Genomic DNA, 23,856 nt, shown 5'->3' on the forward strand with positions numbered 1-23,856 from the left:
TGACTTTACCGAATAAAACCAAAGAGCATTACGTACTTGTTTCCGTTGACGTCATTACGTGTACGCGGTGACGTCATTACGTGTACGCGGTGACGTCATTACGTAGACGCGGCGCCGTCATCACGTGTATGCGGCGAGGTTACCCCGAACCTATAAAACGTCACCATGCCACGCGGAGGCGTCACCACGCACGCTGAGACGTCAGTACGTACGCTGTGACGTCAGCACGCACGCTGAGACGTCACCACGTACGCGGGGACGTCACCACGCACCCCACACTAAATCCAGCCTCTTCCTCTGTTCACATCTCCTCCCTACTCTTAAGCTGTAATCTAAAAAAAACCCTTTAAAAAAACACCGTTAAGCATGTGATTTCCGCCGAATCTACTTAGGGCTGAAGGGGAGAGGGGAGGAATACTTCGTTAAAAGAAAACTAAATCGCCGGCTAACGTTCCCACTTTGTGTATCATCACCATCACTGCGTTGTAACATTTGTTAGGGTTGGAGCGAACACCCAAGATCCGAGCGGCTACTGCTACTACTACTGCTGCTGCGATGATGATGGTGGTGGTGGTGATGAAGATGTCTTTAGATTCTTAGAGAAGCCGAGCGTTGGTGGTGGTAGTGGTGGTGGTGGTTGTGGGTTTAGTGGGGGATGTTGTGCTGAGGAGGACGTCTCGGGACATGCGACTCGGCCGTCCCGCACACGGAGTAAGCAAGAAGTCTGGTAAGAAGACGAAGAAGGCGAACCGAGTGTTGTTGTTGTTGTTCTCTCGCTAGAGTTGTGTGTCCGTCTGTGAGACACAGTGTAGCGTGTGATCCGCCTTGCTGTGTCACAGTCGTCATCGGTGTGGGGAGGAGTTGGGGCCATACTTCACCACTCCGGGTCACGATACGATGCGATGGTGTTACACAAGTGTAGACAATGTTGTATTAGACCGATTGTCTAATACGACATTGTCAATTCGCTGCTTGATGAAAGGCCTTTACAAAAAAACACACACACAACGCTGTGTTGTCGGTCGTGCGAGCGTCGTTTGACCATACTTCACCGCGCTGGTCATAGGCGGGTTGTGAAGTGGGATTGTTGTTAGCCGTGGTTGGGAATCGAACTGGGGTCCCGCTAGAACCGTACGTTGCAACCCGAAAGTACAAAAAAAACCGCAAAGTGCAGTTCGTTTTATCGACCCGGAGTGATGATGGGCCGAGGCTACGTCATACAGATTCATACGTCAATCTCACTTGTTGGCAGAATGTGTGGTATACCTGTGGTTTAGTAGTACGGTACCGTATGTCAATAATAATTATGTAAATGTTGTTTTTCCAGGAAAGCCTCACTGTGTATCAAGACTCGGTGTAATACAATCAAGCTTATGTAAAAAATGCAGGACAGTACGTATTGTCTTGACATATATAGTATTCCTGATAGACGGTTTTTTTAATATATATAGACTTATATAGACGTTTGCGTTTTGTCTACAGTCAAACGGTCTTGTAACTGACATGAAACAGGTTCTGAAATATAGCTCAGTGAGCCTTACCTGTTAAAATATAATAAAAACATGTTTAAACCTCTTGCTATCACCACTATAAAGAGTTTGAATCTCAGAAGCCAAGGATGGGTGACTACCACCAACACGACCAACCCACACCACACGGTTTGCCACAGGTTTTGTGGTGGAGGCGATTCGAGGTGTGACCTGGATTTTGGCAGTGCCACTGTGAACCCCCTTCCTACACAGTGTGCACGACTTGGGGTTTTTGGGTTCGATCGCTTAAATATATGAATGTGTGGTTAAACCCGCCACCACCCGACACGGCCAATTGGTAAGATTTGTGACAGTGAACAGAACACGCCAATTCGTTACAATCTGAGCACTCGGATTGTAAATGGTTGTGGCTTTGCTCGAATTGGCGTGTTTTGTTTACGTGACAAACCTTACTAATTGGCTAACCAAAAAAACTGTATTATGGATGATATTGGTCGTGAAAGTCTACGTGTTGAACTGACTTGGGTTTGTCTCTCCGGGTTCCGAAGTACCACCCGCATGGAGCCAGACTCTCATTCGTGGAATTGGCGAAACGTCGCAATGTAGCCGGGATCCTCCTGAATTTTAACTCGAAAACACTTAAGGATCTCTATGCCACAGGCCGCAAGACTTTTCTAGCGTTAATAATAATTTACATTTATCAAGCGCCCTTAAACGATCATTCTCAGGCCGCTATGCGTGGAAATGCGGAAAATAGTTTAACAGCAACTAAGGAACGAAGAAGTCAGAATGACGTTTGAAAATAATTAAAGAGGGAGCGACATTTTAAGCGGATATATTTTTAGTCGAGATTTGTAGTGTCTCGAAGTCCCGACCTCGACGGGGCAAGGAGTTCCAGAGTTGAGGTGCGGCAATTGTGAAGCCGAGATCGTGGTGACGGTGAGCAAAGCACAATCTGAGGATCCTAATGATCTTCATGGAATATATGGCTGAAGGAAGTCCATTCTAGATTTGACGTTTTCGTGACTGCAAGGATCCATACTCTTGTTTTTTTTCGGTAAAGTCACGTAGGTAAAGAAAATAAGGAGCAAGTCCACTTAAGGCCTTGAATATCAGCAAGAGAATGTTAAAATCAGTGAAGGGACAGGAGCAGAGGTGTGATGTGATTCTTAAAGGTTGTGCCAGTTAGCACCCTGGTGGCCGCATTTTGAACATACTGCAGACTTTTTGATTTAAAGCTTTCGTGACTGCAGTTAATTCATATTCTTAGCCCTTTCGGTAAAGTCACGTTGAAGGGAAACAATAAAATAATAAAATATATATAAAACAATAAAAATTCTCACGACGTTTCGACCATGACGCAAACGGTCATCACCTGATGATGACCGTTTGCGTGACTTTACCGAAAGAGCTAAGAATATACTGCAGACTGTTTAGAAGCTTGCTCGGGGTCAATGCAGGAGAAAACAATTGCGTGGAGAGCAGTCTTTCGGTGTCTGCAGCTGTAAGGATGTGACGGAGCCGTTGTACACTGGCCATCCGCACATTCAATATGTTTACTGTATAATACAGTCGAAAAGAAAATGTATACAGTTAAGTTGGGTTTGGCTTGGACACATCGCTAGACGGGATGATGGCACATGGACAAGAATTGTGATGGAACGGCATCGAAAGGATAAAATTGGTCACAGTGTTCGGCCACCGTGGAGATGGAGTGATGAGATCAGTTCACGCGCAGGAGCGAGCAAGATGGACGGTAACCGCAGTGGACCGTGCGGGGTGGTGACGGCGTGGGGAGGCCTTCATCCAGCAGTCGAATAGACAATGGCTGACGATTATAAAAACAATTACGCTATCTGTCATTGATTATTCATTGCAATCTTTGACGTGACCGCAGCGCTGAGATGGTTTTACCTTCTTGAAGCACGCAGATCGCCGCGGAGTGAGAGGAGGAGACGCCATGGAGACGTCGGTTTCACACGCGGGGAGTACCACGCACGTGAGCTTCGTGTGCCAGCGCTGCAACCAACCGCTCAAGCTGGACACTTCGTTCGACACGCTCGACAATCACACGACCGGCGAGCTCACAGGCAAGCCTCCTGTTTCTCGACGTCGCATTCCCACAGCTGCGCTCTGTGTGTGTGTAGTAACACGTGGGGGAGCACTAGTGTAAGTGGTTAATAAATTGCGCTCCAAACCAGGTGACTCAAGTCCAATACCCGCTAAATTTAGATCTAAAACTCATTACTTTAGAACTGTTTTTTGTGTTTAGATTGTTGTCTTTGCCCCTGCAACTCCGATTAGCACGGTTGGATACGTACGTTGCGGGAGAAGTTCAATGGCCAACGTCAGTAGACCAAATCTGCCTGTCCGCCTGATGATGCTAGTTGTAATTACAGTAAAACCTTGGATTGCGAGCATAATTCGTTCTGGAAACGTGTTTGTAATCCAAAGCACTCATATATCAAAGCGAATTTCCCCATATGAAATTATGGAAACTCAGATGATTCGTTTCATAACCCAAAAATATTCATATAAAAATGATTAATTCAAAATTCTTTTTACTTTTTTATTATTTTAATCTAATATAAAGTAATCTAATTTATTAATTAAATGTAATCGTGGCTGGTGTGAGGGAGACGAGAGGAGAGGAGGAGGAGGTTTATTGTGTAGGATGACTTTCACTGTCACTAACGAAATCACTGCTATCTGTTGGCTCACTGGAATCTTTTTCTTTTTGTGCGACTTTATGCATCAATTCGATTTTATTGACTCCCCGATGCTCAGATTTCAGGTACATTTTTCTAGTACCTGGTATGCCAGTGTTTACGGAACTACAGTGAAGACGTAAAATACATCCGTCATGTACATATTCTCAATGAAGTTTTTTAATATCTTAAATTACACTAACAACATTTTTTTTGTTCCTGGGTAGTAAGTGAGTACAGAAAATGGCTATTATTCCCCACAAACTTTGCTTTTGTGACCAGGACAGTGATATTTAGAAATTTACTTATGTTTTGGACAGAACATTCCAGATAGATTCAGTGCTGAGTAAACTTGGAGTAACTTCTAGAACATTCTATAAATTTCCAGTAGCATAAATAGTTGTATAAATACAGGGGCCTTAAGCCCATCAGTTCAGTTTAGTTCCAGCTGCCTAAGTGGATACATATCTGCATTTTTCTGAGATGGCATCAAGAGGCTGCAAGCATCCGGCAGATGCATTTTGCTATGTCTGCAGTCAATTTATCAAGACAAGAGCAAAAAAGTACTCGGTGGAAGCATCTGCTAAGATGTGTGAGGCCTACAAGGCATATTTCCACTGACCACTCAAGCAGCTGCTACTTCTGCATGGTGGACCCTTTCAAACGTCGGACTGGCAAGAATGCACCTGCTATCACGTATCCGGAACTTCATTCATCGCCTCGGTGCACCACTGCCATGAGCTCCTCGTACCCACCCCCCCGAAGAGAGAGAAGCTGTCTTTAGAGGAGATCAGCAAGTCAGAGAGCGAGGACGACGTTGTGGATCCAGATAACAATTTCAGAGGTGGAGCTGAGGAGAGAAACCCATACTACCCCAACCAAAAAGACCTCAACGACTTGATCAGAGATCTTGGTTTCACCAAGTCCAATGCCAAGCTTTTGACATCTAGGCTCAAGCAGTGGAACTTGTTGGATAAAGTGTGCAAGTTGCAGATCAGAGGAAGCATCACCAACCTTTTTGCAGCTTCTTCACCGGTAAAGATGGGCTTTGCTTCTGCCACAATGTGACCAGTCTGTTCGAGCCAATCGGAATCGCCTGTAACCAGAATGAGTGGCGCCTCTTCATTGACAGCTCATCCAGGAGCCTCAAAGCCGTGCTGCTCCATAATGGTAATAAGTACCCGTCTCTTCCCCTGGCACACTCGGTGCACCTCAAAGAGGATTACAACAGCATCAAGACCTTGCTGGACGCCTTGAAGTATGATGAGTACGGCTGGGAGGTCATCGGAGACTTCACAATGGTGGCATTCCTGATGGGTCTGCAAGGCGGTTTTACCAAGTTTCCCTGCTATATTTGTTTTTGGGACAGCAGGGACACCAAGGCGCACTACCACAGGCGGTACTGGCTACAGCAGACCGAGTTTTCTGTGGGGAGGAACAACGTCAAGTGGGAGCCACTTGATGGACCTCCGGAAGGTGCTGATGCCACCACTGCACATCAAATTGGGCCTTATGAAACAATTTGTCAGAGCTGTAGATAAGCAGTCGGCAGCCTTCAAGTACCTTCAAGACTTCTTCCCTAAGTTGTCTGAGGCAAAGGTCAAAGCCGGTGTCTTCGTCGGACCACAGATAAAGAAGATCCTGGAGTGCAATGAATTCCCCAAGAAGCTCACTAGTAAGGAGAAAGTGGCTTGTAACAGCTTTGTCACAGTGGTTCTTGGCTTCCTGGGTAATCACAAGGTTGAAAACTATGGAGCTGGTTCAGACTCTGGTGAAGAACTACGGCACAATGGGCTGTAGGATGTCCCTCAAAGTCCATATCCTTGATGCTCATCTTTATTAATTCAAAGAGAACATGGGAGCGTACTCGGAGGAGCAAGGCGAGCGCTTCCACCAGGATATACTGGACTTTGAACGCCGCTACCAAGGACAGTAACAAGAACATGATGGGAGACTACATTTGGGGGCTGATTCATGAAAGTGATTTACAGTATAATAGTAAATCTCGAAAACTACTCACTTCAAATATTTTGTCGTAATTTTTTATTACTTTAGTATAAATATGTTAATTTTGATTCATATGTTGTTTTTTTCTGACATTATCTGAACGAAAAGACACATTCGCCCGTTTTCTCATTGAAAATAGGTACATTTTGAAATTTCACTGTCCTGGTCACAAAAGCAAAGTTTGTGGGGAATAATAGCCAGTTTCTATACTTTTTAGGCATAAGCAATTACGAAATAACACTTACTACCCAGGAACAAAAATTGTGTTGCATAGTGTTATCATTGCCACTAGACATGCTCCACACGGGCAGAGATTCCAGCCCAGAGGACGCAATTGAAAGGCTTCCCTCTCTAATCTTGCACGCGCATCCCCTCGTTGATCTTGTGATGAGCTAAATAAAAACTAAATTTCGATTTAAAGCTTTCGTGACTGCAGGGATTCATCTTCTTGGTTCTTTCGGTAAAGTCACGTAGAAGGGATACAATAAAATAATACAAATAAAACATAATAAAATAAAATAAAATTCTCACGACGTTTCGGCCACAACAAAAGTAGCCTTCTTCAGGTGAAGAAACAGGTCTGTCCAGAAGACAGCGCTTGAGTGAACGCTGCCAAGCATGGACCGCGTCTTTTTGTGTTTTATTTTTATTATTTTATTTCCATTCTACGTGACTTTACCGAAAGAACCAAAAAACTAAATTATTATTGCCAGTAGCCGAACACATTCAGAAAATGAGACTTAAGCCCGGTTGAATGATAAGCACGTTGTTTTAAATGTATGCACATACTGGGATGCCATGGTGGTGAGATGTTAACTATCTCGCCTAGTATACAGGAGGTCGTGGGTTCGATCCCGACCCTGACGTCTATGTTTGGAGTTGGCGTGTCTCTCTCCCCGTGGTCACGTGGATTTTTCTCCAGTTTCTCCGGTTTTTCCACGTATAGTTCAGTGGGCCTTACCTGGTCAAATAAAACATTGTTCAGTTTTAATAGAATATTTTGGTGTAATGTTTAATTGACGTTTTGTGTGTTTTTTTTGCAGCCCCTCTTGTGACGGTTACACCGGTGACGAGAGACGACCCAAGTGTGGACATAGAAGTGACCAATGAGGTGTGTACGAATGTGCAACATACGTTGACTGAGAATTATTATTGAAAGATAGATCAACAACAGCAACAAACAAAATCAGATTTTTGTGTTCAGTTTGTTGTCCTTCCCCCCCCCACCCCGCACTTCCGATTAGCATGGTTGGCTACGTACGGCGCGAAAGAAGTTCAACATACGTACATATTTATAATGTGCGCATAACGTAACAAACATCTTTTGAGTCCACTTATCGTACGCTCAATATGATATAACTATCATGTTTTGAATTTTGATTTAAAGCTTTCGTGACTGCAGTAATTCATATTCTTAGCTCTTAGCTCTTTCCCTTCAACGTGACTTTACCGAAAGAGCTAAGAATATCATGTTTTGATTTAAAGCTTTCGTGACTGCAGGGATTCATATTCTTGGTTCTTTCGGTAAAGTCACGTAGAAGGGAAACAATAAAATAATGAAAATATAAAGCAATAAAATTCTCACGACGTTTCGACTGCAACACAAACAGTCATCATCAGGTGTGAGAATTTTATTGTTTTATATTTTTATTATTTTATTGTTTCCATTCTACGTGACTTTACCGAAAGAACCAATAATATAACTATCATGTGTTTTATAATTGACGTGTTCCTCTCTCTGTGTGTCAGTGCAATTCCAAGCATGTACCTCCCTATGCTTTATTGTGCACTTTTCAGCGTCTTTCCATACCTGACAACTCCTTATCAGTGCCCTACCTTCATACAGACCAATTCAGACCCTATTGGTCACCCCGTGCCCCTTAAAAATCTCAACGTTCATCCTACAAAGTCCCATCACAAGGGAGAAACACAAACAAATAGACACTATATATTATATTATATATTTTTGCCCGTATTGAAACTGCTGTAAGGCGTATGGACCTGAAAACTCTATTTTCCTGTACAATAATATGGATAAACCGTGTGGGTTGACAGGTTTGTGTTTCTCCCATTTCCTTTTTCAATATACGTGTCCCTGAACTGTACATCATAACAGGTGACATACTGATTTTATGCAGTGGACACATTTGTTTGCTGGTTTCCATGGTCAAGTTCATTTTTTCATAAGCATTGTAATCACCTCTCCTCTGCATCTTTATAACATACCTATAGGCTTAGTCCCCTGTCAATGAGCTGCCTTTGGTACACATCCTCTGCTGTTTTCCAATTGGGTCCCTCTGATAGAAATCTCCAGTCAAGTGAACTTGCTCTACATTACCTCTATCGTGTAATCTCCTAACTATTTCTGCATTATTATTAATATATTTTGCTGGTATATCCTTTGACATGGGACATTTTGTTTGCAAGGGCGTCTTGGTTGTATGTATGTATTTTTAACTTCTTTTGCAGCGTACGTAGCCAACTGTGATAATCAGGAAGGACAAGAAACTAAACACAAAAAACAGTTATGAAGAAATGAGTTATCAAACTAGATAATATAAAGGTGCATACAGTGAGGGAAAAAAGTATTTGATCCCCTGCTGATTTTGCACGTTTTCCCACTGACAAAGAAATGGTCAGTCTATAATTTTAATGTTAGGTTTATTAGAACAGTGAGAGACAGAATAACAACAAAAAATTCCAGAAAAACGCATGTCCAAAATGTTATAAATTGATTTGAATTTTAATGAGGGAAATAAGTATTTGACCCCTCTGCAAAACATGACTTAGTACTTGGTGGCAAAACCCTTGTTGGCAATCACAGAGGTCAGACGTTTCTTGTAGTTGGCCACCAGGTTTGCACACATCTCAGGAGGGATTTTGTCCCACTCCTCTTTGCAGATCTTCTCCAAGTCATTAAGGTTTCGAGGCTGACGTTTGGCAACTCGAACCTTCAGCTCCCTCCACAGATTTTCTATGGGATTAAGGTCTGGAGACTGGCTAGGCCACTCCAGGACCTTAATGTGCTTCTTCTTGAGCCACTCCTTTGTTGCCTTGGCCGTGTGTTTTGGGTCATTGTCATGCTGGAATACCCATCCACGACCCATTTTCAATGCCCTGGCTGAGGGAAGGAGGTTCTCACCCAAGATTTGACGGTACATGGCCCCGTCCATCGTGCCTTGGATGCGGTGAAGTTGTCCTGTCCCCTTAGCAGAAAAACACCCCCAAAGCATAATGTTTCCACCTCCATGTTTGACGGTGGGGATGGTGTTCTTGGGGTCATAGGCAGCATTCCTCCTCCTCCAAACACGGCGAGTTGAGTTGATGCCAAAGAGCTCCATTTTGGTCTCATCTGACCACAACACTTTCACCCAGTTGTCCTCTGAATCATTCAGATGTTCATTGGCAAACTTCAGACGGGCATGTATATGTGCTTTCTTGAGCAGGGGGACCTTGTGGGCGCTGCATGATTTCAGTCCTTCATGGCGTAGTGTGTTACAAATTGTTTTCTTGGTGACTATGGTCCCACCTGCCTTGAGATCATTGACAAGATCCTCCCGTGTAGTTCTGGGCTGATTCCTCACCGTTCTCATGATCATTGCAGTTCCACGAGGTGACATCTTGCATGGAGCCCCAGGCCGAGGGAGATTGACAGTTCTTTTGTGTTTCTTCCATTTGCGAATTATCGCACCAACTGTTGTCATCTTCTCACCAAGCTGCTTGGCAATGGTCTTGTAGCCCATTCTAGCCTTGTGTATGTCTACAATCTTGTCTCTGACATCCTTGCAGAGCTCTTTGGTCTTGGCCATGGTGGAGAGTTTGGAATCTGATTGATTGATTGCTTCTGTGGACAGGTGTCTTTTATACAGGTAACAAGCTGAGATTAGGAGCACTCCCTTTAAGAGTGTGCTCCTAATCTCAGCTCATTACCTGTATAAAAGACACCTGGGAGCCAGAAATCTTTCTTATTGAGAGGGGGTCAAATACTTATTTCCCTCATTAAAATGCAAATCAATTTATAACATTTTTGACATGCGTTTTTCTGGATTTTGTTGTTGTTATTCTGTCTCTCACTGTTCAAATAAACCTACCATTAAAATTATAGACTGATCATTTCTTTGTCAGTGGGCAAACGTACAAAATCAGCAGGGGATCAAATACTTTGTTCCCTCACTGTAGCTCCAGTGGCTTCTTAATATTGGAAGGAAGAGCGTTTCAAAAGGCCGCAAAAAGCGCATCCAGAAGCGCACGATGCCGTGACCGTCTTTGTTCGATGGCCAAAATTGTCCAAATATAATTTGTAGCTTTTGTTTAATGGATCGGAGACAATGGTGAATAACAACAATAACAATGAGCGGTCGGATCGACGAGACGCTGCTGGGCTATGTGCTGATGTCACATGTTTGACAGCAGGGCCCCTACACGACACACGGATGCCTGGACGAGAGGCGATGCGATGGCGTGGTGCACAAGACCATACCGCCAGCCAGGTCATTCATTATTTTTTGTTCAGTTACTTGAAAGCTGGCAATACAGAGCGGCGTGCGTACGGATAACACTCGGCGGCGTGCGTACAGCAGGTAACGCTGAGCGGCGTACGTACATCAGGTAACGCTGAGCGGTGTACGTACAGCAGGTAACGCTGAGCGGTGTATGTACATCAGGTAACGCTGAGCGGTGTATGTACAGCAGGTAACGCTGAGTGGCGTGCGTACACCAGGTAACGCTGAGCAGTGTATGTACATCAGGTAACACTGAGCGGTGTACGTACACCAGGTAACGCTGAGTGGCGTACATACAGCAGGTAACACTGAGCGGTGTACGTACAGCAGGTATAGGCTGCTGTAGAGCTCTGTTGCGGGCAGCAGAGGGCAGTGCAGCATCGCCGAATAACCCCCCCCGCCCCACGGCCCTCGCACAGAGGCCTTTCATCAGTGGATTGACCAAGGGGCTGAAAATGGTCATTGTGTGACGAGACAAAGGTTTTTAAGCATTTTTTGAATTCTTTAGCAGAGCGCTGCCTATTCACGTATTTCGTAAGAGAACGATCCACGGAAGGTGACGTTACAGAACTATGTCTGAGCGCTTTTCAAGTGACAACTTAACCACACTAGGGCCTCTGGAAATTTTACACGTGATAATCTGCAGAAGTTTTTCATGGCATGATTGTTCAATAAAAATAAAATATCTTGAAAGCTGCTGCGTGTGCCAGTGCGGGCTGTTGTAATCATCTCAGTCAGTCGACCCATGGCACCTGCTGGGTCTGCCCCGTGACCTCCTGCCGGCGGGCGTTCGACACTTCACGTGGCCTTAACGTGCACATGGCCTGGCACAAGCGCCGTGGTGACATCACCGCCACTTAGTGGCGAATGCCGGTTGTTGTTGTTGGCTGTTGTAATCGTGGCACCGTGCCCCTGTAAAGGCGTTTTGCGTGTGGATCCAGCAGGATGATGTCCATGGAGAGTGCCAACAGCTTCACGCTGATAGGGGAGGCGTCCGACGGGGGCGTAACGGAACACCTGAGTCGCAGGATCAAGGTAACGGCCGCGCACGTCACTCGCAGTCTGGAGCGTGCGATGGTGTGCTCGTCGCACATTGATCAGGAAAGAACCACATGGCGAAATCGCTTCCCTGCTGGCAACCCGTGCCCATTTGGAGGCCGGTGCTGGGTATAATTTGTGCCTCACAGCTGTCACTGGGGGGGGAGGTGAGGGGGTCCCCTTGGTACAAGGGTCAAAGACAACCAAAATAACAAGAAGAGACATTTCTTTCTAATTTAATTTAAAAAAAACAATATTTCGAGAGCCGCAATCAATGCACGTGAATAACATTTCGCCAAGCGATCCTTCAGCAGCCGCATGTGGCTCCGCAGCCACTGGGTTTGCCGACCCCTGCCTTGGATAGACCGCAGCAGGGGATTAAAATGTTTCAGATGAGACGTGATGTAAAGTGCTTCCCGTTGCTGAGGCGTTAAAGCAAGTGGCCTATAAATGCCGCTGCTGGACGAAAATCCTCCGCGCGCAGATCGCTGCCCGAGGAGCCAGTCCTCACCTGCCTGAACTCGTGCAATTGAATCACCTGCAGCTACTTTATCCACATCAAAGCGAGTGGATGCGCAACAAGGAAATAAAATGGCGCATTCGGGAATATAAGAACCAATCATGGTTCCCATATGGGCACGAGGTGGATGACGTCGCAACAAATTGCTCAGCTGTGACTGGTTCTTCGACTGCTTGCAACTAAATTTTGATTTAAAGCTTTCGTGACTGCAGTAATTCATATTCTTAGTTTTTTCGGTAAAGTCACGTTGAAGAGAAACAACAAAATAACAAAATATATATAAAACAATAAAAAAAAAACCTAAGAATATGCTTGCAACTAGTTGCAACTCAGTCGCGTGCAGAAGAGTTGCACAACTGATTGCGCAGGTGTGGACCCCGGTTTAAGGTTGCGTACCAATTGTCGTGATCTGTGCCCCGCCTCCCCCCCCTCTTGCGTGCGTGCAGGTGATGAGCGACCTGTTCGACATCATGTCCGGCCAGACGGAGGTTGACCACCCGTTGTGCGAGGAGTGCACGGACAACCTCCTTGACCAGATGGACCAGCAGCTCAAGGTCACGGAGGACGAGTGTCAGGACTACAGGTGGAGATGACAGTCGTCGTCGACGGCGTTGTTGCTGTTGTTGTTGTGCACGGTCGAAGATTTCTTTAGGAATTGAATTTCAAGAAGTGCATTTTCCGGAATTCAATTTCGGTTTCTGGAGAAGCATCTGGCACGTAGAGCGAAACGTCGGACATGTATGTATGTCTGTTGAACTTCTTTTGCACTGTACGAAGCCAACCGTGCTAATCATAGGTGTGGAGGACAACAAACTCAAACATAGAAATCAGTTAAAAAGAAATTAGTTTTTCATTTTAGATTCTTTAAAAGTGTTTAGCTCAAGTGGCTTCCTAATATCGGAAGGAAGAGCGTTTAACAGCTCGTCGTCGATTGCAGCTGTCTGACGTGTGACCGCCCTGTTGAAAGAGATATCTTGGCTTGCGTGAGCAGCTGGGAGTTTGACCTGGTTGGCATTACATTGACACCTTTGTCACGTGTTGATTTCTGCACGTGGTTAACCTTGTTGTTCACGAGTGTCTACATTGGGGGTGAGCCCCTCTGATGTAATTGTGTAATTCCTGTACAGCGGTGTGAGATGCAGTTGTATGAATAATGCTCTACAAAATTTAATTACCGTCGCGATTATACGAAATGTCAGACATGCGTTTATAATCACTTGAAACACCAGGGCATATCAAGAGCCACTTGCGAAAAATTGCACGAATTTTTTTTTACAAGAAGATCCTAGCATGTGTTGCGAAGGTTTATCAAAACGTCAAAAGACGTCACGCGAAACATCGGACATCGTGCATTTATTCATCGCTTAAATTCCGTGGCATCTTGGAGCCACTTGAAATCAAATTCGGGAACTGAATTTGATTTCCCGAAGAGGCTCCGAGCACGTGGAGCGAAACGTTGGAACGTGGTGCCAAACAACAAATCGGAGAGCCTGTACAGCAAAGACAAAGATCCCCCATATAGCCGTAACAGGCTGTTGGAGCAAGTGCTGTTAGCGAGCACCTTTGAAGGCCGGCACGGCACACAAGGGGGTGGGTGGCCAACACCACGCTCGGTCGCTGTTGTCTCCCGAGTGGCGATGTTTACACGTTGCACCCGGTACTCGTCTGAGTCGACCTAGGGGAGGCCCACGACCGGTTAAAATAATTGTCACTGGTGTTGGCCGTGAGCGAGAATCGAACCGGGGTCGCCAGGTTCGTAGCACAGTGCGTTAACCGCTACACTACCGCTCCCCACAGCACAACCATGAACATCCACGCAGCAGCGTGAGTCAGAAAGTGGGGGACCTGGAGGCAATATTGGCACCTTGTCATTCAGCCCAGGATAAATGGCCCTACCCTGGGGGGGACGAAGCCTTCTGGAGTGCAGCCCCAAAAATCTGGAACACCCCGCCTGCCTGCCTGCCTGCCACAGGACATCCGAAACACGCTGAATATCTCTCAATCAACGTGCTACTGAACATCTGTGAAAAAGAGCTTCATAGCTCATCGGATTCCTCCAGTATAAATTAATATTCTGGTTCTGATTCTGACTTGCCTTCCCATAAAATCAAAAACTTTAAATACAAACCATCTCTTTATTTTCCATTTATTTTTTTATTTACAACTTAACTTGCTTGTGCGATTCGTTGCACGCGGTTGAAATTTACTTTGCTCGGTCAGTGTCAACCGCTGAGGTCCTGACCGGTTTCCATCTTTCATTCCTGTAACCGTTCCCGATCCGCCGTAATGCACACCGACGCCCACTTTGTTGAGGGTGATATTAGCACGCCAAAATCAAGATCGTCATCATTACAATCATGGGCAGACAGCCCGTAGTTGTCTCCACTGCACATTTGGTCATTTGTTTCCACTTTCCTCTGTCTTGTGCCAATACGTTCAAGTAGTGCCACATCTTTCTGGCACCAATCTCTTACGATGTCGTTGTCAAGCGCGTTCTCTGTTCGATCTTCCTCGCTTTCCGGGTTCCGTCCATTTCCCCCACCCCCGAACAACACACTCTTACCTTTTTCTTTTGTCCATCCTACCAGGGGTTCGATTTGTTATTGTTTTCTTTTCTCACCAGGGATTTCCTCAAGCGCCTGGATGACACCGCCGGCGAGGTGGGCTGTTCCGAGATGGCGCACGGCGTTGACGAGCAGAGCCTGCAGTCGGAGCTCGCGTTTCTCCGCACCGAGGAGGCCGGGCTCATCGCTCAGCTGGAGGAGGTGGAGGGCGAGCGAAGGCAGCTGGCCCAGCAGATGGCCCACCTCAAGACTGAGGCCGCGCAGCTTGGCCACCAGGAGGAGAAGTACGCTGAATGCGAGTGTGTGGGTCGGTCGGTCGTGCGTACTGTGGGGTGCGGTAGTGTAGCGGTTAGCGCGCTGCGCTACCAACCCGGAGACCCGGGTTCAATTCCCGCTCACGGCAAACACCAGTGACGATTATCTGAGCCGGTCCTGGGCCCTCCCCTCGGTCGATTCAGCCTCAAATGAGTACCTGGTGCGGTGTGTGAACGTCGCCAATGGGGAGACAAAGGCGGTCGGGCGTTGTGCCACCCACTCCCTCGTGTGCCACCGTGCCAGCCTTCATAGGTGCTGCTCGCTAATAGCACTTGCCCCAAAAGTCTATTAAGGCTATCCGGGGTATCTACGTCTTTGTCGGTGGCGCATACTGTGAGGCGACCGTGGTGGCGAGATTTTTAACTACCTTGCCGGTCATGCAGGAGGTCGTGAATTCCACGTTCAAAGGGAATGCAAGTCTACACATGAGACTGTGTGGTTGGCTTCCAAGCGTGGTACTAATTTTATACTGGTCACTGAAATTCGAATTCAGGATCTCAGCTGTGCCAGCTCAGTGCTTTGAGCGAGATGTTAATTACCTCACCTGGTATGCAGGAGGCTGTGGGTGAGATCCTGACCCTGAATGCCTGTTGTGTGTTTGGGGTTTGCATGTTCTCCCCGTGGTTGCGTAGTTTTTTTCTCCGGGTCCTCCGGTTTTTCCCTCCACGTTTAGAATCCACATGCGTCTAGAGTATTTGGCTGCTATGAATTTCCACATGATAAGCCGCCACTTCATTGAGGCTATCATTTGTGGACAGGCCAATGACGATTATCTAAACCGTTTCTGGGCCTCACCTAGCCTGACTCAGCCTCAAATGAGACTCGGCCTCAAATGAGACTCAGCCTCCAATGAGTATGTGGGGGAGACAAATGCGGCCAGGCGTGATGCCGGCCACCCCACCCCTTCCTGTACCGTTCCGGCCTTCATAGGTGCTGCTCGCTAACAGCACTTGCCCCAAACAGTCTGTTAAAGCTATACGGTGGGGGGGGGGGGTCTTTGTCTTGGTTCTGAAGGTACCAGCATGAGTACAGCGAGCTGAAGCGTCAGTTGCTGGAGTGCGAGGACGACCAGCGCTCCGTCGACAACCAGCTGCGCCATGCACAGATGCAGCTCGACAAACTCAAGAAAACCAACGTCTTCAATGCCACCTTCCACATATGGTGCGGTATACCCCTCCTGTAGTCCCAGGCAACGGACGCGTCTTCACCCTTGCACCAGCTCCTTTCGAGTGCAATATTATCTTGGCATTAATTCTAGATTTGAAGCTTTCGTGACTGCAAGGATTCCTACTCTTTGGTTTTTTCGGTAAAGCCACGTAGGTAAAAAAATCAATTAGCATCAGGACGCATTCCGAGCCGTTCCCGTTCCGGACGCTGACTATCGTAACGCACAAGTGCTTCAGCGTTAATTTTGTTTAGACGGTCCGTAGCGCCATTGTTTTTAAAGACATTGTACTCGCTGCAGGGAATCGAAGCGACAAGATCGCACTCTATGATAGCTGGCGCCAAACAGTGCCACACGCCCTCTCCCGCATGGCCTTGTGGGAGCCTTTTTCTTTCAGTTCTGTTCCGATGACGCACGTGTACATTTTTTCCTCATTTAGAAACATGCGTTTAGAGTATTTGGCTGCTATAAATTTCCACATGTTAAGCCACTTCGTTGAGCTATCATTTGCGGCCAGGTCACTTCTGAAAAAGAGCTACATAGCTCAGTGGTCCTTACTTGGTAAATGTGTCCTAAATCTACCACCAATTCGTAAGGTTTGTCATGTAAACAAAACGTGACAATTAGTTACTATTTCAGCACACCGGTGTGTTGGAGAGTAAACCGGCCATCTAACCCCAAAAGAAACCTTTATTGTGAATAATATTGGTCACGAAAGCCTACTTGTCAAACCCGGTTAAAATAAAACGTAAAAAAATGGTTCAGTTTAGTTAACATACACTGTGTGGGTGGCGGTGCTTATTTTTTTGTAGGCACAGCGGCCATTTTGGCACGATCAACAACTTCCGCCTGGGCCGCCTGCCCAGCGTCCCCGTGGAGTGGAGCGAGATCAACGCTGCATGGGGTCAGACCGTGCTGCTGCTCCACGCTCTCGCCAACAAGATGGGGCTGCACTTCCAGCGGTGAGCAGCGCGCTGGGGGGTCCAACCCCCCCCCCCCCCCCCCCCGTGCCACGGGAATGCCTCGCGCACGGTACATCGTGCGACACGGGGGGGGGGGTTCACGGTCATCAAGTCATCCGTTTTGGCGGAACGTTGTTGCGATGGCTAGCCATCGCAGCAAAGACGGTCACCGCATCGCGCGCTTCCCAATACGCTTCCGCGGCCGGCTGGAACGCTCTTCCCTCCGATATTAGGAAGCCACTGGAGCTATGCACTTTTAAATCGAGATCGATTACTCATTTCTTTTGAACTGCTTTTTGTGTTTAGTTTGTTGTCTTTCCTCCGTGCCTCCGATTAGCCCGGTTGGATACGTATGGTGCGAAAGAAGTTCAACATACATGATATTGTGATGACAGTTGCATGTTTTGTCTTGAACAAAAAAGTGTAACTTTTCCCTCGCAAAATCGTTATTAAATATGAAGAGTACAGGCATTGGAGGTGTGAAATAGATAACGGTTTCCCATTGAAATGGTGCTTCGGTAAATGGCTTTTAGGCATGATGGTTAAATTAATTTAAAAAATTCGGTTTTCTATTTATTCATTAATTATGTTCACGTCTTACTGACAGCGTGTGTGTATTCTCAGCGTGATGGGTTGCAACGATCACAAGAATGGTTACACCTCCCTTAAGAATAATTACGCCTCCCTTAGGGTTGTAACTATTTTTGTTCTGAAAATAAATATGTTTAACCACCATAATATTAAAGCTTTTCGTACCCATATAATGTTTTATAGAATTGGGACAATGAAACCCATGACAGAAAAGCAAGTGTTCCTGTGTTAGCTAAATTTATTACCTTCTATATATTTATTTTTACAGATACCGCCTGGTACCATATGGGAACCACTCCTACTTGGAATCACTCACTGACAAATCAAAGGTGAGTTTAGATCAGTTCATAAACAAACAACTAACATTGCTTCAGGTCGGTACACTTAGCTAGGAAGACAAATGGTACATGTGCACGGATTCTGTAATGCTTTCCAACATGCAAGTCTGTCCTCGGAAGAGTTGAAATAGCAACAGTAACTCATAATAAAGGTTTTTGGGTTAGATCGTGTTATTTATGAATGTGTCGTAAACCTCCACCACCCGACACGGCCAAACAGTAAAAAAAAGTGTCACGTTGACAAAAGACAAAATAGTTCACTACTTTAACCCACCGGTGTGTTGAAGAGCGAATCCACAACATTTGCAATTTTTGAGTACGACTTTCCGCTGGTAATTACATCCAGCATCATCGGGCAATTCGCCAGAATGGTTAATATTTAATGGCCCACGTCTTACAGCAACAGTAACGTTCCGTTCTCAGCCATGCATTGAGATCTCACGCATCTCAATGCACGGCTGAGAACGTCATTGCTTTGGCTGTCAGTGTAATTACTTATAGCTCTGATTCTTTTTTTTTATCACTAAGTTATGGGCAACCTTTTGATCAATTCACCAAGTATTTCTCTAGGGTAAGTTCCTCATAGCAACACAACTTTACACTCAAATTGCGTTAATATTTAATCTTTATTACAGTTTTTTTTTTAAATGAGATCACGTAAATATAAATGTGTCGTTAAACCTGCCACCACCCGACACAGCCAATTAGTAAGGTTTGTAATTGGCTGTGTCGGTTAGTGGCAGGTTTAACGACACATTTACATTCATGCGATCTAACCCAAGAGAAAAAAACCTGTATTATGGATGATATTGGTCGCGAAAGCCTACATGTTATTTGAGCTTTATGAGAGTTGTCGCACACCCCCGCTGTTACAGAAACAAAGGGAGCTGTTGCTCAAACACTTTCAACCTTAATTGGAAATAATAATTTTTAAAATGTGTATAATATCACAGCTCCTGCCTACGGCGGCCTTACACAGAGAGGTGCGATTTTTGAGAAAGCAATACGAAAAAATTGGGCACGTAAATATTCTGCGTTTGTGTGCGCTATGGATGTCACTGCCTCTGTTTGGTTCCTCTAGTTGGTTTTATGGAGCAGTAGTGCAGTGGTTAGCGCACTCTGCTACGAACCCAGCAAACCCGAGTTGAATTCACACTCACGACCAACACCAGTGACGATTTTCTGAACCAGTCCTGGGCCTCCCCTTGGTCGATTCTGCCTTAAATGAGTAGTTTGTGTGAAGTGTAAACGTGAGCATTGGGGAGACAAAGGTGGGTGAGCATGGTGCCGGCCACACCAGTCCCCTCCCCTCTCCTCGTGCACTGTGCCGGCCTTCATAGTTTGTCACAAACAGCGCTTGCCCCATCAGCCTGTGTAGGCTTACACGGGGCAATTTTATCTTTGTCGACACAGGAACTGCCTCTGTATGGCTCTGGCGGCTTCCGGTTCTTCTGGGACAGTAAGTTTGACCAGGCGATGGTGGCATTCCTGGACTGCCTGCAGCAGTTTAAGGAGGAGGTGGAGAAGGGGGACACTGGCTTCTGTTTGCCCTACAAGTAACTGCACACTTTAATTCATGCACACACATACACACGTGCGCAAATGAATTAACACAACAACAACAACAACAGCCTGTGCCAGGCCAGGCGCGCTTTGAGGCCACGTGAAGTGTTGTTGGCTCTCTGCTGGCAGGGGGTCACCGAACAGACCCAGGTGCCATGGGTTGACCGAGATGACTGGCAGGTGCACCAGCACCACACAGGCGCGCACACGCGCACACGCGCACCCACAAGCGGAAACCGTTATTACTGTGCTTGTCATCGTCACCGTCGGCCGTGATTTTTCCACTGCTGGATGAATGCTTCCCCAAGCCGTTGTCACGTCTCCCGTGGCCTTCCCTGCAGTGACTCATCTCGATCCCGTCCACACGAGCTGATTTGGTCACCCCATGAAACCTCATTTTGCCGCGCCATCTCCGCAATGAACGTACGCTTGGGTCCGTCGCTTTCTTTGGCAACCACTACGTGTTGAGTCTCGACCCCCTGACCTCATTGTTCCTGCTGACTGTGACCTTGACGCCTGTATATTTGGCGTTTGCACGTCCGTCTCCCCGTCATCTTGTTGTGGATTTTTCTCCAGGTCCCCCCCCACCCTGTTTTTCCCTCCACATTTAGACTCAACGTGCATTTCGAGTATCCGGCTGTGATACATTTCCACGTGATAAGCCACTTGGTTGAGCTATCATTCGTGGCCAGGTTGTGTGTCCGAGTAAAAAGAGCCACATAGCTCGGTGGGCCTCAGCTGGTGAAATAAATAATAGTTTAGACGTTTGGTAGTTTAGAGGGCGGCTGCCGACAATGACGGGCGTGTCGCCGACGGCTTTGTCGCGCGCAGGATGGACGTGGAGAAGGGACGTATCGAGGACACGGGCGGCACGGGGGGGTCCTACTCGATCAAGATCCAGTTCAACTCGGAGGAGCAGTGGACCAAGGCCCTCAAGTTCATGCTCACCGACCTCAAGTGGGGGCTTGCCTGGGTCTCGTCGCACGTCAGCGCCGCCAAGTGACCGGCGGCCGTCGCGCCAATCGCTGCCGTCACCAACCGGGGGTGCGCTTGGCTTCCAAAACCGCGTGCCATTTATGTATGTACGTGTGTGTGTGTGTGTACGTATGTTGAACTTCTTTCGCACCGTACGTAGCCAACCGCGCTAATCGGAGGTGCGGTGGGAGGGACGACAAACTTAACACAAAAAGCGGTTCTGTAGAAATGAGTTTTCAATCTAGATTGAGTGGGTATTGGACTAATTGAATGGGAACCCGTTATTTATTTCATACCTTCAGTTATTGTACTTTTGCTATTTGACAACTATATTGTCCGGCAATAATGATTTTGCAAGGAGAAATGCTTTTTTTGTTTTGAGGCAAAATACACAACTGTCATGATATCATGTAACTATGTTGAAATCCTTTCGTACTGCATATAGCCAACCATGCCAATTGGAGGTGCGGGGGAAGGACACCGAACTAAACGCAAAAAGCAGATCTAAAGAAATCCGTTTTCAATCTGGATTTAAAAGTGCATAGCTCCTAATATCGGAAGGAAGAGCGTTCCAGACAGCCACGGAAACGCATCTGAGAGCACGCGATAGAATGACCGTCTACGTTCGATGGCTAGCCATAAGCCGCCGCGAGGATTATTGTTTGATGGGTGCGTGATTGCGAATCGCAAGTCGGTGAGCTGTATTTTGTCGTTTTATTTTTATTTGCCCGTTGGGAGTTTTTACGACTAATTTGGTAGGCTTAGACATCCGCTTGTTTTGGTTGTTTTGAGTAGCATACGTCCAGTTATGTTTTAGCGGCCAGCTAAAGTTCAGTTAGCGGCGAATGTGTTTGGTTCGTGGAACCTTTTTTGAAGGCCATAGCCCTGCGATGTGTATTCGTGCAGCGCCGCGTGTTGTTCTGCACGATGTCCAACGTTTAGCTCCAGGAGCTGGGAGCTTCTTCAAGCGCGTGGAGTGGAAGTGGGCTTGAGCAGAAGAGATCATGAGAGGGGATGAAGGCTGGTGGTTGGGAGTTTCACGAAGAAGCTTCCCGCACGCGGATAGAAATGTCGGACATCGTGTCGAACGGGGTGCGGCACAACCAGAAACCGCATCGGAGTGCTGGACAGCACAACCGAGAGAATCTACGCAGTAACTTGCCGAAAGTTTGGGTGCAAGTCACGTGTTATTATTACAGAGCATTTAAAGCTGCAGGAGGGTTCTGTTTGGCGGAGCAAATGAAAAATTGTTGGAATGTAACGATGCGACCGATTCGTGGATTAAAATCGATTCTTTTGATACATGAGTTGAAGCACACTTGTGCGGGAATTGATTGTTGCAGGATATATTGGCAAAATATATGTTCACGTGTGCAAGCGCTCGAGAAATGTAACATGTGTGAGAGTGCAATACAGACGACAGATATTACAATCGCCTGATGATGAATAGAGGAACGAGAGAGGAAGCAAGGCGGCACAAACGAGTTCACGCGAAAGGGACGGACGACAGAAAAGAGACGCGGTGCAAACAAGACAGCAGCCAGCAGACGCACGGTGCGCTCCACGCGGGGTAAATCGGAGGATAGAAATTAGACGAAGCTCAAGCGGGACCGACCAAATGAGGCGGCACAAACGACACAAGCAGGGGGGGGGGGGGGGGAGTTGGAGAGTACAAAAAGAGACGCAGCTTGGGTTCCAAAAGGGACGTGGCCGTAATGAAACGAGACGGGCGGAACGTGTGAGGTAGGCATCGAGGACGAGTCGCGGTCGAAGTGAGATGCTCCCCGCACCGCCGATTAGCGCGGTTGGCCACGTACGGTGCGAAACAAGTTCAACGTGCGTAAGTACAGAGAACACTAAACTTGATTCTCGAGTTAAATCGCAACTCTGATTCGTGACAATTCATCCGATCGCCGTCACGTCCGCTCAACGTCATACAAACCAAAACGCACGTAATTCGTGAATAGCAACCCAGTGTGCGTGCGCGCATCGATGGGCTCTTGTGCTTAGCGAATCGTGGTTACTTTTCAAAATGCAAGGGATGCTGCCACCACGCCAATGGTGTTGCAACGGTCAGCACACTGGACTTGCCAATTCCAGACGTGGTCACCGGCTCGATTGGATTTCCCGGGTGCGGCAGTCGTTTTAAGTTTCTGAAAGCCTCTTTCCACCCAGCGGAATGAACGGGTAACTCCGCGGTTAGTCGCGTGTAGTGGTGTTACCCTTCCAAGATGTCTGGCTAGCCGAGATGGGAAGGCCAAAATACTGTTGAGGGGCTGTCTCGCGCTCTTCATTGCGGAGGTCCTTGTACCAGCAGGAGCAAAGAATTGCAAGGCTGCAACTTTTACCGTGCGAACTGGACTTGCCACCAGAGGTCACCGGTTCCGTTTGATCTCCAGGCGCGGCAGTTGAAACAGTGGTGCAAGTTTCTGAAATCCTCCGCCTCTTTCTACCCAGCAGTATAAATGGGTAACGCCGCAGTTAGTCGCGTGTAGTGCGGGCAGGAGCAAGCAACTGCAGGGCTGCACTTTTACCTTACGGAAATGCCAACGGAGTTTTAACTTGCCCGAGCTTCAAGGTTACAGCCAGATGTGGGAGAGACTTGTAAACTTGGCAAACATTAATTCTCAAATAAGTTGAACCTTTGAATTGTTGTTGAGTTAATTTATTGTACATATAACTTTTCTCTTTTTGCAAATAAAATAAAACAAATCAAGAATTGAAAACATCTGCATGCTGGGTGTAAACTCGCAATCTAGACATTGCCAGGAGCCAGCTAAGTATGACACGTGGCATGAAGATTATAACCCATGCTCCTGAAACGTATATATATGTACTAAAAACTTTGTTATAGCAAAAATAAAACTATGGAAATTGTTGCTTCTCCAATGACTCATTCCGCTGCCGTTACTGAAATAAATTGACGAGGAACACAGTGTGCTTTTGGCACGTGGTCACCAGTCGAGATGCTTGGCATGTGCAGATACAAGAGTCATGACGCTTGCCCAATGCAATGCGGGGATATTATTGAGTGGGCGTTTGTCAGAGTGCCACTGCCCTCTACTGCCCACGTTGCATAACAAAACAAATCCATGTCCACAATTTTTTTCTTCTATCA

At 46.7% G+C, this 23,856-nt stretch overlaps 1 protein-coding gene across 4 annotated transcripts; it reads left to right on the forward strand.

The window, feature by feature from the left end:
* The first annotated feature begins 59 nt into the window (after positions 1-59).
* Positions 60-23,615, forward strand: BECN1 (beclin 1). Of its 4 annotated transcripts, none has more exons than XM_032965552.2 (12): positions 60-727; positions 3,415-3,580; positions 7,249-7,316; positions 10,616-10,695; positions 11,649-11,742; positions 12,712-12,848; positions 14,889-15,113; positions 16,159-16,305; positions 17,122-17,271; positions 18,131-18,191; positions 19,614-19,756; positions 20,595-23,615. In XM_032965552.2, exons 2-12 carry the CDS (start codon positions 3,451-3,453, stop codon positions 20,764-20,766), a joined length of 1,407 nt encoding a protein of 468 aa, XP_032821443.1. In that variant the 5' UTR covers positions 60-727; positions 3,415-3,450; the 3' UTR covers positions 20,767-23,615. The 4 variants fall into 4 exon arrangements, with proteins under 4 accessions (XP_032821443.1, XP_032821445.1, XP_032821444.1 ...); XM_032965554.2 differs by having other exon boundaries at positions 62-727; positions 11,652-11,742; XM_032965553.2 differs by having other exon boundaries at positions 62-727; positions 10,619-10,695.
* Positions 23,616-23,856: the final 241 nt, after the last annotated feature.

Source organism: Petromyzon marinus, chromosome 34, assembly GCF_048934315.1.
Source record: "Petromyzon marinus isolate PM22_M1 ecotype Great Lakes invasive population chromosome 34, UKy_Petmar_22M1.pri1.0, whole genome shotgun sequence".
NCBI classification, from domain to species: Eukaryota; Metazoa; Chordata; class Hyperoartia; order Petromyzontiformes; family Petromyzontidae; genus Petromyzon; species Petromyzon marinus.

Coding starts and splice junctions, on each gene's coding strand:
- BECN1 (XM_032965552.2), top strand. CDS start 3,451: ATGGAGACGTCGGTTTCACACGCGGGGAGTACCACGCACGTGAGCTTC. Junction 10,696..11,648: donor AAGACCATACCGCCAGCCAG/GTCATTCATTAT, acceptor GTGTGGATCCAG/CAGGATGATGTCCATGGAGA. Junction 19,757..20,594: donor GGCTTCTGTTTGCCCTACAA/GTAACTGCACAC, acceptor TGTCGCGCGCAG/GATGGACGTGGAGAAGGGAC.